Source organism: Neodiprion fabricii, chromosome 3, assembly GCF_021155785.1.
Source record: "Neodiprion fabricii isolate iyNeoFabr1 chromosome 3, iyNeoFabr1.1, whole genome shotgun sequence".
Lineage (NCBI taxonomy): Eukaryota > Metazoa > Arthropoda > Insecta > Hymenoptera > Diprionidae > Neodiprion > Neodiprion fabricii.
Window position 1 is genome coordinate 38998795 of NC_060241.1, and position 15659 is coordinate 39014453.

The window sequence follows — 15659 nt, forward strand, 5'->3', positions numbered from 1 at the left end:
AAAAATGTTTAAAATTTTCAGCATGAATTTCTGATGCTATTATAAAAAGACCGAGTTCTCATATTCGAATTATCTAAAAACATACCATGTACCTGGAATATAATTCCATTCTCAAAATTTCAGCATAACTCCAAAGTGTCTACTTTTACCAATAAAAAAAAAAACAAAAAATAAAAACCATTCATTCTTATCCCTTTCGCATGTATAAGTCATATTTTTCCCCAACGACAGGAAATGATCGACGAAAAATTCGAAGACGTGACAAAATCGGCGAACGTGTGATTTGAAGCCTAAAAATTGAAGGATTTTAATATTAAGTGATATATCCCATAACCCCATGACATATCCAAACAGCAGCCAGATCGAAATTTTTACCCTGAGAAACCATGTATTCCAAGCACCTGGTACTTTTCCGGGTGTGTTTAGTGTAGTTTCGGTTTAAATAACCATTGTGATTCACGAAATTTCCATCGGCGGTACCGCATCCGTTCTGCTCGAATTCCGTGGAGTTCTTAAAGTCCCAGAGTCTCCTGGTGGGGATGGATGACGGGTGGCTGCAGGGCGCCGGGCGTCCCGGCGACAACGTCGGCGAGACAGACCGTGCTCTTCAGCCACTCGCATTTCGCCGGCGCACTTGCTCGTCCGCACTTCTGGTGGTACTCCCTCGGCGACACGCTCCCTTACGCATCAGAACAGGAGACGCGGCTCACCGTCATCGCAACGCGTTTCGGCGAAAGATCCGATCGTCAGCCAGGACACTCCGCAGGGAACGCAGGATAGAAAAACCGACAATGAGGGAGATCGTTCACCTACAGGCCGGTCAGTGCGGAAATCAGATCGGAGCCAAGGTACGAGACGAATTTCACCTCTTTTCAAATTCGAATCTTCCCAAGCGTTCCAAATATGGCTTTAGGAACACCGGCGGTTTTTTTGAATTCAGGAATTCAAGGGTCTCAGTTTCACGTCTAAATACCGTTACGATTCATTATATACCGATTGTACATTTTTGCGCCTGACGCTGTAAAATGAACGATTATACGAACATGGTTTTAAGAACACTGGCGGGTTGTTTTTGAATTTGGGAATTTGCGGGTTTCGATTCATTACTGATTGTAAATTTTTGCGCCCGACACTGTTGAGTGAAAGATTTTACGAACATGGTTTTAGGAACACTGGCGGGTTTTTTGAATTCGGGAATTCGCGGGTCTCATTTATATGCACAAGTTTTTTTACAATTCATTGCTGATTGTAGAGTTCTCTGCAAGAAATACTATAAGACGAACGACTTGGACATTGAATTTCTAACCCAAGGAAGAGTTCAACTGACACAATAAATTTCCGGTGCCTTCTGTCACTTCTCGACGTTTTTTTCCCCCCGTTCTCATACACGAAGGCAGTATGTGCGGTGCATATGCACGCAGGCCGGAATAAGAAGAAAAATAAATAAACCAATCGCGGGACCTCTTAAACCGCAGACGGTACGCTCTGATTCCTTGACGATTCAAATCCAGCACTGAGACTCTTTCAAAGGGGGCTCTTGACTTCCACTCGAAACCGGCTAACTTGATCACCGAGGCAAGTATAAGATAACGACGAAGAATCTGACACCGATTCTTGAAAATTAATCGCTGTATGAATCATCGGTAAAAGAAATGATACGATCTGTAAGCCATTCGTTGATGTTATGGAACGAGAAATTGATCGCCGTAGCAAATTTTATTCTAGCTATCGAATTTCCAATAGAAATATCTTCCGATCTATAAAAATCGGCAAATTATGAAAACAAACGAGTATCCGTTGAATTCTTCCGCACCCCGCATTGTAAATAATATGCTTCGAGTGGTGCCTGCATGTAAAAATATATTCATAGATATGTACGCGGCATTCTGTATATAATTTCCGGCGATGCGTTGGCAACGACGTGACGCTTGCAAAATGTTGTCGCCAGGATACGTGTACGTGTGCATTTACTTAATTGCGAGCTCTGCGTATATATCTTATCGACCCGCACCCAGGAATAATATCCTACCTGCGGTGTATAATATTCCGATTGACGACAGCCCGTCCCGCTTCGTACGGTTCTTTGTCATGAAAAAGCGACGAATAAGAAGCAGTTAAATCTGATCGATAAGAAAAAATTCGGGCAGAGATTATCGACCGTAAAAAACCGAAAATGATTTGGGCCCACCCTTCCGGAAGTTGAAGCACTAAACCGCAGACTAAAAGAGGAAACTGAAACCCGCACTTATCGTTAATTAAAACGTTAATTGCCCTGAGTATTTAAAACCATGAATCAAGAGTTTTAAAAAATTGATCCCCGTTTTGCCCATTATTAAATTTAATTATCTTCTGTATTTTACGGTAACTATTCCCTGTACTCTAAATTTTTTTATTTCGTTAGTACAATAATAATATGACACTTTTAACGCTCTGCAAACTTGCGGGAATAAATATTTGCGCAATATAATGGTGAGGTTGACTTTAGGTACACGGGAACGAGATAAGATTGCTCGAAAAAACGCCGAGTGTATTAACGGGATCGTGATTAATTTTTATCGGGACTAAAACATTTCGAAATCAATGAATAATATGATGTTCGAAATGGCGAAAAAATTGCAGGTGATTCTCTTGGCTGATCGTGAGATCGATGCGGTACAGTTTTCTCGTTTTTCGAACGTTTCTTTACGATCTCATGTCCGTTCGGGTAAACTAGAGAATGCTCGAGTTTATTGAACTTTTTGCGAGCCAGCAACAGTGAGCGAGCGAATGACTCAGAGCTGGAAGGCAGCGGTAGGAAAACGCTTTATTGTCCTTGGGTCTTGGAGGAGGAATAAAAATAATTATACTAAATTGACCTTTATCCGTTCCAAGACTCGCGGTTAAGGGACGAGCCAACAAATTAACTACGAGGAGTGCTTAGCGAGCGTTTAAACGGGCAATTGCACGTGAAATTCCGATCGAGATTCTCCCGCAATTACCGGCTCTCTTCTTTCTTTCCTCCTGATCTTTCTCCGGCTGAAAATTATTTCCTCGTTTTTAGCCGTCTCAATTGTCCCCTCGAGATTATGACAGAGCATCCCACTTCAAAATTAAAACCATACGTCGACTTAGTTTCTCGGTAAATTTTTCCAGCATCAAAGTTTCATTTCAGGAGTGAATAACCAAAATAACAATAATCGAAATGCTTATATTTGAATAAAGAAACACTTTCTGGATGATTTTGAGATGTTCTGGACATATCTCAGAAATTGAGTGTTTTTTTTCTTCTTTAAGATTTGCATTTTTCTCGCAATCTGAGAATAATTCTACAAAATAAAGAGCGGCGTTGGATTTGTCAGGAAATTTTACCCCTATTTTTCATATACTCGACAATTATTTAATATGCAGTATGTCTCGAGAAAATCGTAAAAAACGAAAATCAAGATCTTACCGAGTCTCTCGCCCCGTTCATTTCGAATTATCAGTTTTTGCTTTCCTTCCCATACTTCCCGAATGGAACATTTACAACGCTACATTAAAAAAGCACCCCGCTCTATTCTCACGTTTCTTTGTGCTCGGTGAACTCGGATATGTACGTAGAAACTCCGGAACTCAGGGCTTCGTTCAACATGCGGCAACCGTGTGGCGAGAATGATACGGAATACTCGAGTCTCCGGGTGCAATGAAGGACTGTCGTGCACGTGCCGTGTTCTCAGCTATCCGACCAGCCATGCTATCCGTTAATTATGCGCTATTTCATAACGATTTTAACGAGAGTTCCTCGCTGAACTCGCTCATTCGTGACACATACGTGTAAAAAACGTTCGCAGCTATGAATTTTCACCCAGGATAATAATTGACCCAACATCCTGTAATCGATTCCCAAGAAGTCAATTTTCACGACAAAAATTAAGATACGAAATCAAAATTAGCTAAAAAGAAAATCCGGGACTGACCGTCGAGAAGGAAAGTATTTCACCCTCGCATTCGTCTGGATACATAGTAAATTTCTGACGGTAAAAAATTCAACGCGATTATAGGAACCTTCGAATATTAGATGTGTATAATCAAAACTCATTCACGGTTCGATTTATCGGTCAGTGAACATTGGACTCGATTTTCTGCACGACGAATCTCGCGATCAGAGCGTGAAAACAAAGCTTTATTCAATCATTGGTACGTTTAGTTTACCCACATTTATGAACGCCGAGAAACGGAGGAGGACGGCGATTTTGTGAATCCGGACTTAGTTGCAATGTTATTGATAGACGGGATAATCCCAGTTACGCTCGAATCTCTCAGTCTAATTATTATACTTTAATGACGGTTTTATTCAAATGAAATTCATCCGCGGAACGAAATGCAGATTAGAAGATCATCTATTTGACGTTTTAACGATTAAGTTGAGCCTATAAAGACGATTCGCCTAGTCAAATTGTTTCTTTTTCACTTTGAGTTGATACTATTTTCGATTTGACAATCGGAACGAGCAATGAAAATATTCTTAAATCTACACGACCAGATTGTGAATAATTTTTATCTGACAAACTGAGAAACAAAATTGCTGCCACGAAAAGATAAATGAAGGCTATCCGAATTAGCTTCGGTTTATTCATCGTCAGCAATTTATCCTATCTTTAATTAAGTCTGAACAAATATTAATACCAATTGTCCTTTTATTAACCTCTCATAAATCCGATCTCTTTACAGCCAATTAAAACGCAGTTTTGTCAATAAATAGTTGAAACCGAGGGTGAATCTGCATTTCCCCAATTTTCTCGTGAAACTAAGCAGAAGCGACTAGGGAGAAAGTCGAGTCTCGGGGATTCGGAAGCCTGGGAAATGCGTCTGGGTTTATATCTATGTCCATATCTCGTAGCGCGATGCAGGCTTAGCGGCGGCCGAAGCACAGTGAGGTCTATTAATAGTGAAAAAGAAAATAGTAAGAGATGAGGAGACAAACGTAGAAGGAGCTGTGCGGTGCTGCAGCAGGGCGAAAGAGAAGAAGAGGCTGTTAACGGAGCGACTTCTCTGCTGCAGTGCATGCGACAACTGTCCCCGAGTGCAGCGTACCGGCTATTTATACTTACCGGAGACATATTATACCAGCTACCTCCTCTCCTCGCGCATCTCATCCGCGACGGGATTTTTGACGTCCGAAAAGAGTGCTTCAAACCCGGCGCAGCTGCGCTCGGAAATTATCACCTTTGCGTCTTTCGGTGTTCTTCGATCGGACAGGGATGACAATTAGTTGAGAATCTCTCCAACGATGGTCACCAAGTTAAAAAATTAATCGATGAGTCGACTATTTCGTAGTTTTTTGAAACGGTGAATTTGAAATCAAAATTTCGTAAATTTCAGTATGTAGTCTTAGTAGGGGAAAAGTTTTTTCATAATTTATAGTTTCGTTCGGAATATTTTTTTATTTTAGGTATAAATATTCATTCATCTTTCACTTTTTATATCAAATAGGTATACTTAGTAATTAAGATAATGATAATAATTGATACTTTAATCAGATAAATTGATACTGTATTGAGTTGTTTATGGGAATAAAAAATAAAAATCGATTTTGAGGAAAAAGAATCGAATCGGTCGATTAAGCGAGTTTGAAAAATTATTTATCATACTCTAAAATCGGTTATTTTGGCATTCTTAGTCGAGATTCATGAACTGAATTGAACACTATCGTAATACGTATATATATATATCAATTTATTTGCAGTTCTGGGAGGTCATTTCCGAGGAACATGGCATCGACCCGTCCGGCATCTACCACGGGGACAGTAACCTCCAGTTGGAGAGAATCTCCGTTTACTACAACGAAGCCTCAGGTAAAATTTGCAACTCGTATTTTTTAATCCGACAATTCGAGGAAATTATTACAATTGAAATAGCAAGAACAAAGAATTCTCTAAATCAAGAACATAAATAAAACTGAATTTTTTCTAAATTTTATTGATTCAATTTCAAATTGAATAATAAGTAAAAAATTCCAACAGACAAATTGTAGAACTGAAATTGATCCGCTGAAGTTTGCCGATGACGCGATTTTATTGCAGCAGCCTGACTGGCTTCTTTGACTATGTATACACTTGCGTGAAAGTGAGGATTTGTGAGACGTCATTCTTAGAGTTAAATATACAGTCAAAGTAAACACAGTTTCCCTCATGAATCGGCTCAGCAGCTGTTTCGACGTTAGATAATTCGGTCTGCAATTAGTCAGAAGAGAGACACTCCAATATGATTTCACGAAGCCGATGAGCTTCTGCACTCATCACTTTATTTTTATAAAAAAATTTTCTATCAACATACGAACTCAGATCGCTACGCAGTGAATTTTCTCCTACAGAAATTGAGATGTCGAAGAAAATTCGCTGTTGCTAGAGGCAATAATTCTTCCGATGAATTAGAGGCCAAAGGAACTGAAATCCAAACAGACTTTGATCTGATTCCCCTTGTGTCTAACGGTTGCACTTTTACTGCACCGAACTGTTATAAGCTATAAGAGGCCAATCCCGACAGATCAGCTGTTTAAAAATTCCATTTAAATACCTCGCTCATTTAAAAACATTTTCTGATTAAAAGCACCGATGACTCAGCTCAGTGACGGAGAATAGCTTGGCATAACATTCGTCATATCGTTGAGATGTGATTTTTTTTTTTTCTTTTTATGACTTGTTGTTTCAACAATAAAAATTTTACGACACCCGAAGTGAGTCAAATTTCACAGTATACAAACTGTTCTCTTTCCGGGAATGTGTAACATTACCTAGACGCGTAAATATAGGCATACTTGCACGTCGATTTTCGTAACTTATCGGTGACTGGCGGTGGAAATGAATCCGGAATTAAGGAATTCGGTAGCCCGAGACGTAGGTCCTAAGAAGCGAAATTTCCAGTCGTCATGCACCGACCTTGTACGGTTGGGACGGTTCTTAGCGGATAGCGAGGTCTTTCAGTTCTCGTTGGTCAAAAATAGATTTCTCCCGCAGTGTCGACGGTGGTATGTCAAAGCCTCGGAGGCAGGACGAATGAATTTGAGAAGAGAAAGAAAGAGAAAAAAGAGAAGGGAAAAAGCGTTCGGAGCATAGAAATAAGAAAGGAGAAACTGGCAGTCGAGGAACCTCGTTAGGTTACGACTGAAATAACTTTTTTCCAAGTCATACGGTTTCCCTTGGATGCGATAGTTCAACGCAGGCAAACGTATAGGATGTGTTATGGGAAGTAGCTTGAGCTCACAAATAACTGGTATGCGAGATAAGCTTCTCCGTGGCCAACAATAAGACTAGAGTAAAAGGGGACAGAAATATTGCTTGGCCTCTGAGCCCACCGGAGATGTTACTTATCTCTTATATCCCATCGTCAAAAACAATATACTCGTCAAGCCTGAACGGCTTCGGTATGGTGGTCAGAAATGTTAGGAATTCGGAAAGAGCACCACATGTGCATCAAACGGACCAGATCATTTCACCCAAACTAATCTGCTACCTTGAGCAATCATTCAAGGAATTGAATCGAAGCCATTCAGATGCTAGATATATGAGGATCAGTTTTTCCTGCAGGTTATTACAACTTCGTGAGGACCGATTGTAGACAATTGGTTGAAACGTTTTGCTGAATACTCATTTCATATTATTGTTTACCGAGTTACAACGTTACTATAATCAACAGTTATTTACCGATAGCCATTTAACGGTTTCTTGGACCCGAGACCAGATGCCACTCGTAATAAGTTGATCACACTTGCCAAACCATATCCAAATAAAGATTTCCGCCTGTGAGTTAATTGTGATAATGAGTTTTCAATGGAATGACAATTGAGCTATGATTAGTATTCAAGATTTGTCGCACCGCGGTTAAATTTGATCGTTCGGCGATCACTGACGCAGCTGAAAAAGAAGCTTACTACGTCTGAAACGGAGATGAGTAAGATCTACAGAAAAATTGAATGTAATCGCTGTACGTGCAGAATTGAGAATCGTATCGTGAGAGTCTGGGACTTATGAGTAACAACGCTTTGCGCTCCGATTAAAGGCGGGGTCTCTTTTTAAACCGAACTCCTTTTGAAGGCCATAAAAAAATTAATGTCTGAGGCATATCGCGACCCGCGAACGTAAATACGAATCTATTCGAATTTATTATTAGAACGTGCTTAGCGTGGCTAAATTAGCTTCCCTAAAAGTCGCGTTGGTCCACGACTCGAGACTTCCCCTCCATGTACGCGACAGCCGCGGCTCTTTGTCACCGTTTACAATTACGCATACTGCATGCGGTACACGTGCAATTTGCGTATCGTTTGTTCCCTTCCATGCGCAGCTCCATGTACAACGTACCAAAGCGTAATGACGATAACTATCCACTGCACTGTGACTCGATCTGTGTGGTACCAGCTATCGAGCAGGGTCCGTGTGACGAGAAAATTTTTCGCCCTGTTTGTCACCCCTGAGAAACAATTTCATTGGTATAACGTTAAACGTGAGAGAGTAGGGGAAAAAACCGAGTTGGCACCTCGAAAACTTTGCATATTCATACTCTGATGGTATTTTAAGTGTCTGGTTTGCTTTTTGAAGAGTTCAATATACACGTGGCGTGAATGAATTCATGCGAATGCAGGCAGGGTCGCTAAATGGAGAGAATTTAACGAGCAGTGCATGCTTCGTGAGTTTTGAATGACGACTGCACTCATATTCAAAGTGGAGGTTCTGGTTATCCAGGCTCGAAATTAAAGAGAGGCGGGAAAACTTCAATGGTCTACCACACAACTCGTATTTCACTTCGGATCATCAGAGTGTGAACTGCAGAGTTGGAGGATGAGAAGTAGCTTATCTAGCTTCAAGTATCGTCTTCGATTCCAGAAATTTGTGTGTCGAAAGTGTAAAATAAGCCACCTCACGATGATATGTGGTGTTTCTTTCAGTTGCAACATCGACAAATGGAGGAAAGTACGTTCCCCGTGCGATTCTACTCGACTTGGAGCCCGGAACTATGGACGCAGTGCGTTCTGGAACGTACGGGAAGCTGTTCCGTCCGGACAACTTTGTCTTCGGGCAAAGTGGGGCCGGAAACAACTGGGCGAAGGGTCACTACACGGAGGGTGCCGAGTTGGTCGACGCGGTTCTGGACGTCGTGCGAAAGGAGTGCGAGAACTGCGACTGTCTTCAGGGATTTCAGCTGACGCATTCCCTGGGGGGTGGGACGGGATCAGGAATGGGAACACTCCTGATATCAAAAATCCGCGAGGAGTATCCGGACCGGATAATGAACACCTACTCCGTAATGCCGTCCCCGAAGGTATCCGACACCGTTGTGGAACCGTACAACGCGACGCTGTCGGTTCATCAGCTGGTGGAAAACACCGACGAGACGTACTGCATAGACAATGAAGCACTGTACGATATCTGCTTCCGGACCTTGAAGGTCTCCAACCCGTCTTACGGGGACCTTAATCACCTGGTATCTCTGACAATGTCCGGAGTGACAACGTGCCTCAGATTCCCAGGGCAACTAAACGCCGATCTACGTAAGTTGGCCGTGAACATGGTGCCGTTCCCACGACTCCATTTCTTCATGCCGGGATTCGCTCCACTCACTTCTCGCTCGATGCAACAGTACTCGGCCTTGTCGGTGCCCGAGCTTACCCAGCAGATGTTCGACGCCAAGAACATGATGGCTGCCTGCGACCCGAGGCACGGACGGTACTTGACAGTGGCTGCAGTATTCCGGGGAAGAATGTCGATGAAGGAAGTCGACGAGCAAATGCTGAGCGTTCAGAACAAGAACAGCCCGTATTTCGTCGAATGGATTCCCAACAACGTGAAGACGGCCGTGTGCGACATACCACCAAAGGGACTCAAGATGTCGTCAACCTTCATCGGCAACACGACAGCCATTCAAGAATTGTTCAAGAGGATCTCTGAGCAGTTCACCGCCATGTTCAGGAGGAAGGCTTTCCTTCATTGGTACACTGGCGAGGGAATGGACGAGATGGAATTCACCGAAGCTGAGTCCAACATGAACGACCTGGTCTCGGAGTATCAGCAGTACCAGGAAGCGACCGCGGAGGAAGATTTTGAGCCCGAGGAATGCGGAGACGACTTTGAAACCTGCGAACAGGAGTGAAGCTTCGTCGCTGTTTGCTTTGACGTGGACGAAGGCCGAGAACTTCAGCGATAAAACAGACTCGTTCCAGGAAACGGCATCGATCGATCATCTAGATGTAACACCGTGTATCATCACGATATAAGAATGTCCTAAATACTTTAGTCATATTTATGTTATACTATTATATACTAAACGTAGTATTCGCTACTTTTCTAATTTTATACTTGAGTATAATGATAGATAGTTAAACAGATATACGGAAGACTGAAGATGAAAATTGTAAACATTTACTTATGTGTTGGTTTGGGATTAGGCCAGGCTTTCCTTTGTAACACGATTGTACATGATCCCTCATACGAGCACCAAAGCTCTAACCAAAAATTTAATTGCGATTACACCGTATATACATATTTCTTTACACCTAACAGCTCTTGGATACCGAGGAAAAGAGTTTTCTTGTCCCTTCTCTTCAGGGGATAGTTTGAGGATTCTAATTTATGAATTCGAAACCTCACAGATCAAGTTCTGGGTATTGCTACAGTAAGTGAAGTGAAATTACGTTATTATTGAACACTGACAAAAATCGGTTCGAAAGTGTTCATTCGTTTGGATTTGGTCCTGCTTCTCCTGCCTGGCTCTCTTCTCGTTACTCCGCGTCTTCTGGCTCATCATCTGCTATCTTTTCACCTTCTTTCGCTGCTTGAGTCTTCTCTTTCATTTCACTTTCTTCTGCATGGTCCTCTTCTTGATCGTCGTCTACGATGATATCCTCATCAGGTTCAGCCTCCTGGTACTGCTGATACTCTGATATCAAATCTTGCACGTTTTTTAGAGCAGTAATGAAGTCATTCTCGTCCATACCCTCAGTAGTGTACCAGTGAAGGTAAGCCTTTCTTCTATACATTGCGTTGAATTGAGCAGTGATCCTTTTGAACAGTTCTTGCATGGATGTGGTATTTGACACTGACGTGGCAGCGACTTTAAATCCCCGCGGTGAAATGTCACAGATTGCAGTTTTAATATTGTTCGGTATCCATTCGACAAAATGCTTGCTGTTCTTATTCTGGACGTTGAGCATTTGCTCGTCGACGACCTGAAACATGGAATAGTCGGAATTTAAAGAATATTTTGGAGTGAAAAAATCTCCATAACGAAGCGCTCTCTCATGACTCATAACCTTGGTGGACACGAGTCCTCTGAAAATGGCTGCCACGGTGAGAAAACGACCCTTGGTGGGGTCGCAGGCTGCCATCATGCACTTGGCGTCGAACATTTGCTGGGTAAGCTCCGGAACGGACATAACGCGAAACGGTGCAGCGCTGCGGGAGGTCAAAGGGGCGAAGCCAGGTACAAAGAAGTGGAGTCTCGGAAAAGGCACCATATTGATGGCGATTTTCCTCAAGTCAGCGTTCAGTTGGCCAGGAAACCTCAGGCACGTCGTGATACCCGCCATGCACGTTGACACGAGGTGATTCAAGTCGCTGTAGGTCGGTCCAGCGAGTTTCAACGAGTTGGAACAGATGTCGTAGAGGGCCTCGTTGTCCATGCAGAATGTCTCGTCACTGTGTTCGATCAGGTTATGCATCGTTAGAGTCGCGTTGTACGGCTCAACGACTATGTCCGAGATTTTCAGGGACGGTATGATCGAGTAGGAGGTCATAACCCGATCCGGATATTCCTCGCGCATTTTCTTCATCAGTAAAGTCCCCATCCCTGAACCAGTGCCTCCTCCGATAGAGTGCAACAGCTGAAATCCTGTTCCAGTATTGATTTCACCATTGATCTATGATGATTCGCTTAACTCATCATTGATAACCGCTGATTACCTTGAAGAAGATCGCAGCTTTCGGCTTCTCTACGAATAATGTCCAGGGCAGGATCCGCAAGCTCGGCTCCTTCCGTGAAGTGACCTTTGGCCCAGTTGTTTGCAGCACTAGCTTTTCCGGCTATGAAGTTGTCCGGCTTGAACAGCTTCCCGTAAGGTCCAGATTTTACTGAGCTCAGCGAAGTAGGATCCAAATCAGCCAGTATCACTCTCGGGACAAATCGCTCACCTGGCGAATGGAGAGATGATGTATGAGGAGAAAGAGAAACAGTTTTTTGAAAAAGTCAAATTATGGCTGGTTCAATATGGGGACAACGGATTCGTTTACCTTGTGCTTCGGTAAAGAAGACGTTTATCCGTTCCTGCTGCAAGTCCGACTCACCATGGTATTTTCCTTCGGAATTAATGCCATGTTCGTCAGCAATGACTTCCCAAAACTTGGAAGGAAATTTACCAAGGTCAAGTGGTGGATGATTTTCGTTTGCCGCATGATTGCTTCATAGCTTCAACCGATCTTACCTTGGTACCTATTTGATTGCCGCATTGCCCAACTTGTATCTGCACGATCTCCCGCATTGCGTTATTTCACTCGGAGAATTTTGTTTGCCAAATAAGAACGAGGTTAAATTTTGTGTCAGAAGGTGATGAGGCCGCGACGTTTAATAATTGCGAAGTTTATTGGAAAATTAAACAAAGGATTGTCATTTTCTCACGGCAAGCTGAAGCTTACGGAAATTTGTACGAGCTGAATAGACTGTCGATAAGTCTCTTTCTAAATGAACGCTTTTAAGCAAATACTTTAACGACAAATTGAGATTTATTAAAAAAAAAAGAGATTGAAAAGTGGTCATTGAAAACACGCATTGAAAACCATTAAAAGAAATTGCAGCATACGGGTTTGCAGTGTACTTAGAGCCAATTTGTTTTCTACTACGACATACAGAAGCTTCTTCATTATATTGTTATTTCTCTTCTGTGTTACTAAATGACAATTAAAAATTGGAGTACATTCGAAATTTTTCGTATATTCTGATAAGAATACTGTTTGATAACCTTACAGTTGTATGTTTCTTTAATGTAATTAAACTAATAAATTTGGTATGTATAAACTATTACGCTATAGAATTCACTCCCGTCTATAAAGAATGAATGATTATAAGCGACCAACCGGATTGATGATGTCGGATTGATAACAGTTTTTTGAGTCATTAATACCTTCAGGTCACCGACCTTTATCGTTGCGACTAAATATCGACTCTCATAAAAATTTCTTGCGTCACATAAGAGGTACACTCGGAAATATGGCCTAAAATGGTCGGTGGCTCATATTGTCATAATTTATCAAATGGTGTTGTTCGTAAAATTACTTTTCCGCAATTGCGTCGTGATTTAACAAATACGATATAAACGTAATTGGTCAGTCGCCATACACAGTGTTACTTCACGTGGTAATTAATTTACAGGTATATAAATCAACTTTTTATTAAAAAAAAATGTAAATGTACGAATAAAAACATTTTGAATTCACTACAATTATAGGTTATATGTTCAAAAAATTGAAAATATACGTACATAAGCATAGTAAAGTTCTGGTAAAAAGTGAAAATGGTAACGAAATAAAGACATGTCGAAATATAAAATTGATCTCAAAAAGGTGTTAGACGAGGTGGCGTTCGAATTCCGCGGTTTGTGCTAGGGCGGTTCCTACTTTTCCTCGCTCTCCTCTTCCTCGTCAAATTCACCGTCTTCTTCGATCGTTGCCTCCTGATATTGCTGGTATTCCGAGACCAAGTCATTCATGTTGGATTCAGCCTCCGTGAACTCCATCTCGTCCATCCCCTCGCCGGTATACCAGTGTAGAAAAGCTTTCCTCCGGAACATGGCTGTGAACTGTTCAGAAATGCGTTTAAAAAGTTCCTGAATAGCGGTCGAGTTCCCGATGAAAGTTGCGGCCATCTTAAGACCGCGAGGTGGAATATCGCAGACAGCGGTCTTCACATTGTTGGGAATCCATTCCACAAAGTACGCGCTGTTCTTGTTCTGGATGTTCAGCATTTGCTCGTCGACTTCCTTCATCGACATCCTGCCGCGAAAAACCGCAGCAACAGTCAAATAACGACCATGTCTGGGATCGCATGCGGCCATCATATTCTTAGCGTCAAACATCTGCTGGGTCAGTTCCGGAACCGACAAAGCTCGGTACTGCTGACTACCGCGCGATGTAAGCGGCGCAAATCCTGGCATGAAGAAATGGAGCCTTGGAAACGGCACCATGTTCACGGCAAGCTTCCGTAGATCAGCGTTGAGCTGTCCGGGAAATCTGAGGCACGTCGTTACGCCGGACATTGTTGCAGACACGAGGTGGTTCAGGTCACCGTAAGTCGGAGTGGTGAGCTTCAGGGTTCGGAAGCAGATATCGTAAAGGGCCTCGTTATCGATACAGTAAGTCTGGTCAGTGTTTTCGACCAGCTGATGAACGGATAGAGTCGCATTGTAGGGCTCAACGACGGTGTCGGACACCTTGGGCGACGGGACCACGGAGAATGTCGTCATTATCCTGTCAGGATACTCCTCACGGATCTTGGATATCAGCAGCGTTCCCATACCAGATCCGGTACCGCCACCGAGCGAATGGGTTAGCTGGAAGCCCTGAAGACAGTCGCAGTTCTCGGCCTCCTTTCTCACCACGTCCAAGACCGAGTCGACCAGCTCTGCACCCTCGGTATAGTGCCCTTTCGCCCAGTTGTTTCCAGCGCCGCTTTGGCCGAAGACAAAATTGTCCGGACGAAACATCTGCCCAAAAGGACCTGACCGCACTGAATCCATTGTTCCCGGCTCCAAGTCTACCAGGATTGCTCTGGGTACGTATTTCGGTCCCGTTGCTTCGTTATAGTAGACGTTGATCCTTTCCAGCTGAAGATCAGAGTCTCCATGGTACTCGCCTGTCGGGTCGATGCCGTGCTCGTCTGAGATCACCTCCCAAAACTGCAATATGCGAAGATTTTAGTAATGTTGTTCCTTAGAATTCCAAAAGGCTTGAAAGTTGATACGTAAGGTATTACGTACATATGTACTTTGAAAAGGGATAACAGGGTATTTACTCGCAGGGCTAAACTGTCACTAATTTAAATATGTGCTTCACATTCATGAGAAATTAGTTAACGTTCAGCGAAGGTCGATGGTCCGTTGGTTATCTTAATGACAGTGTACGGACCCTCTGACCCTATATGACCCTACATGAAACTGACCTTCGCGCCAATCTGGTTACCACACTGGCCCACCTGGATATGGACAATTTCACGCATCGTAGAACCGTTGATGCTTCAAGAGGAGATGGCTGGCTGTATTTCTGACGAATGCTTCGAAAAACGAGAATTTTTTTAAAGAGACGGTGATCGAGGGCGAGATAAGATGGTCTGTCGTGTAAATTACCAGATCTACAAAACAAACAAAAACAATGCTCTTCTTCTCCTTGACAACGGTTCCTCGATCCAACCTCCCGAATCGGGCTATTCCACACACATTTGCTCTCTAAAAATGAAATCCACTTCAAGACAACGCATCGAGAACTTCATTGATCCTTTCTGCTCGATTGAGGCTGAAATTTGATGAAAATCATTTTTTTTTTTCTTTTGGACCATCGAACCAGTATTCCAACTCCAATTTTCCGAGTGAATTCAAATGTCAGGAGATTGGAACTGGGAAAGGCTTTGGATTGTGCGCAGATTATACGTAATTCACATACTTGCTT

The 15659-nt window shown here is 42.6% G+C and overlaps 3 protein-coding genes across 3 annotated transcripts; 1 reads left to right on the forward strand and 2 right to left on the reverse strand.

The window, feature by feature from the left end:
* Nucleotides 1–595: 595 nt before the first annotated feature.
* On the forward strand, nt 596–10485 carry LOC124177309 (tubulin beta chain-like). Its single transcript, XM_046559505.1, has 3 exons — nt 596–848; nt 5705–5813; nt 8900–10485. The coding sequence occupies exons 1-3, from the start codon at nt 792–794 to the stop codon at nt 10099–10101; spliced, it is 1368 nt and encodes a 455-aa protein (XP_046415461.1). The 5' UTR covers nt 596–791; the 3' UTR covers nt 10102–10485.
* A 244-nt stretch (nt 10486–10729) lies between these two features.
* LOC124178331 (tubulin beta chain-like) lies at nt 10730–12484 on the reverse strand. Its single transcript, XM_046561570.1, has 4 exons — nt 12428–12484; nt 12237–12345; nt 11910–12137; nt 10730–11838 (listed from the first exon to the last, which is right to left on the reverse strand). The coding sequence occupies exons 1-4, from the start codon at nt 12482–12484 to the stop codon at nt 10730–10732; spliced, it is 1503 nt and encodes a 500-aa protein (XP_046417526.1).
* Nucleotides 12485–13480: 996 nt separating this feature from the next.
* LOC124177508 (tubulin beta chain-like) lies at nt 13481–15571 on the reverse strand. Its single transcript, XM_046559927.1, has 2 exons — nt 15157–15571; nt 13481–14893 (listed from the first exon to the last, which is right to left on the reverse strand). Exons 1-2 carry the CDS (start codon nt 15211–15213, stop codon nt 13613–13615), a joined length of 1338 nt encoding a protein of 445 aa, XP_046415883.1. The 5' UTR covers nt 15214–15571; the 3' UTR covers nt 13481–13612.
* Nucleotides 15572–15659: the final 88 nt, after the last annotated feature.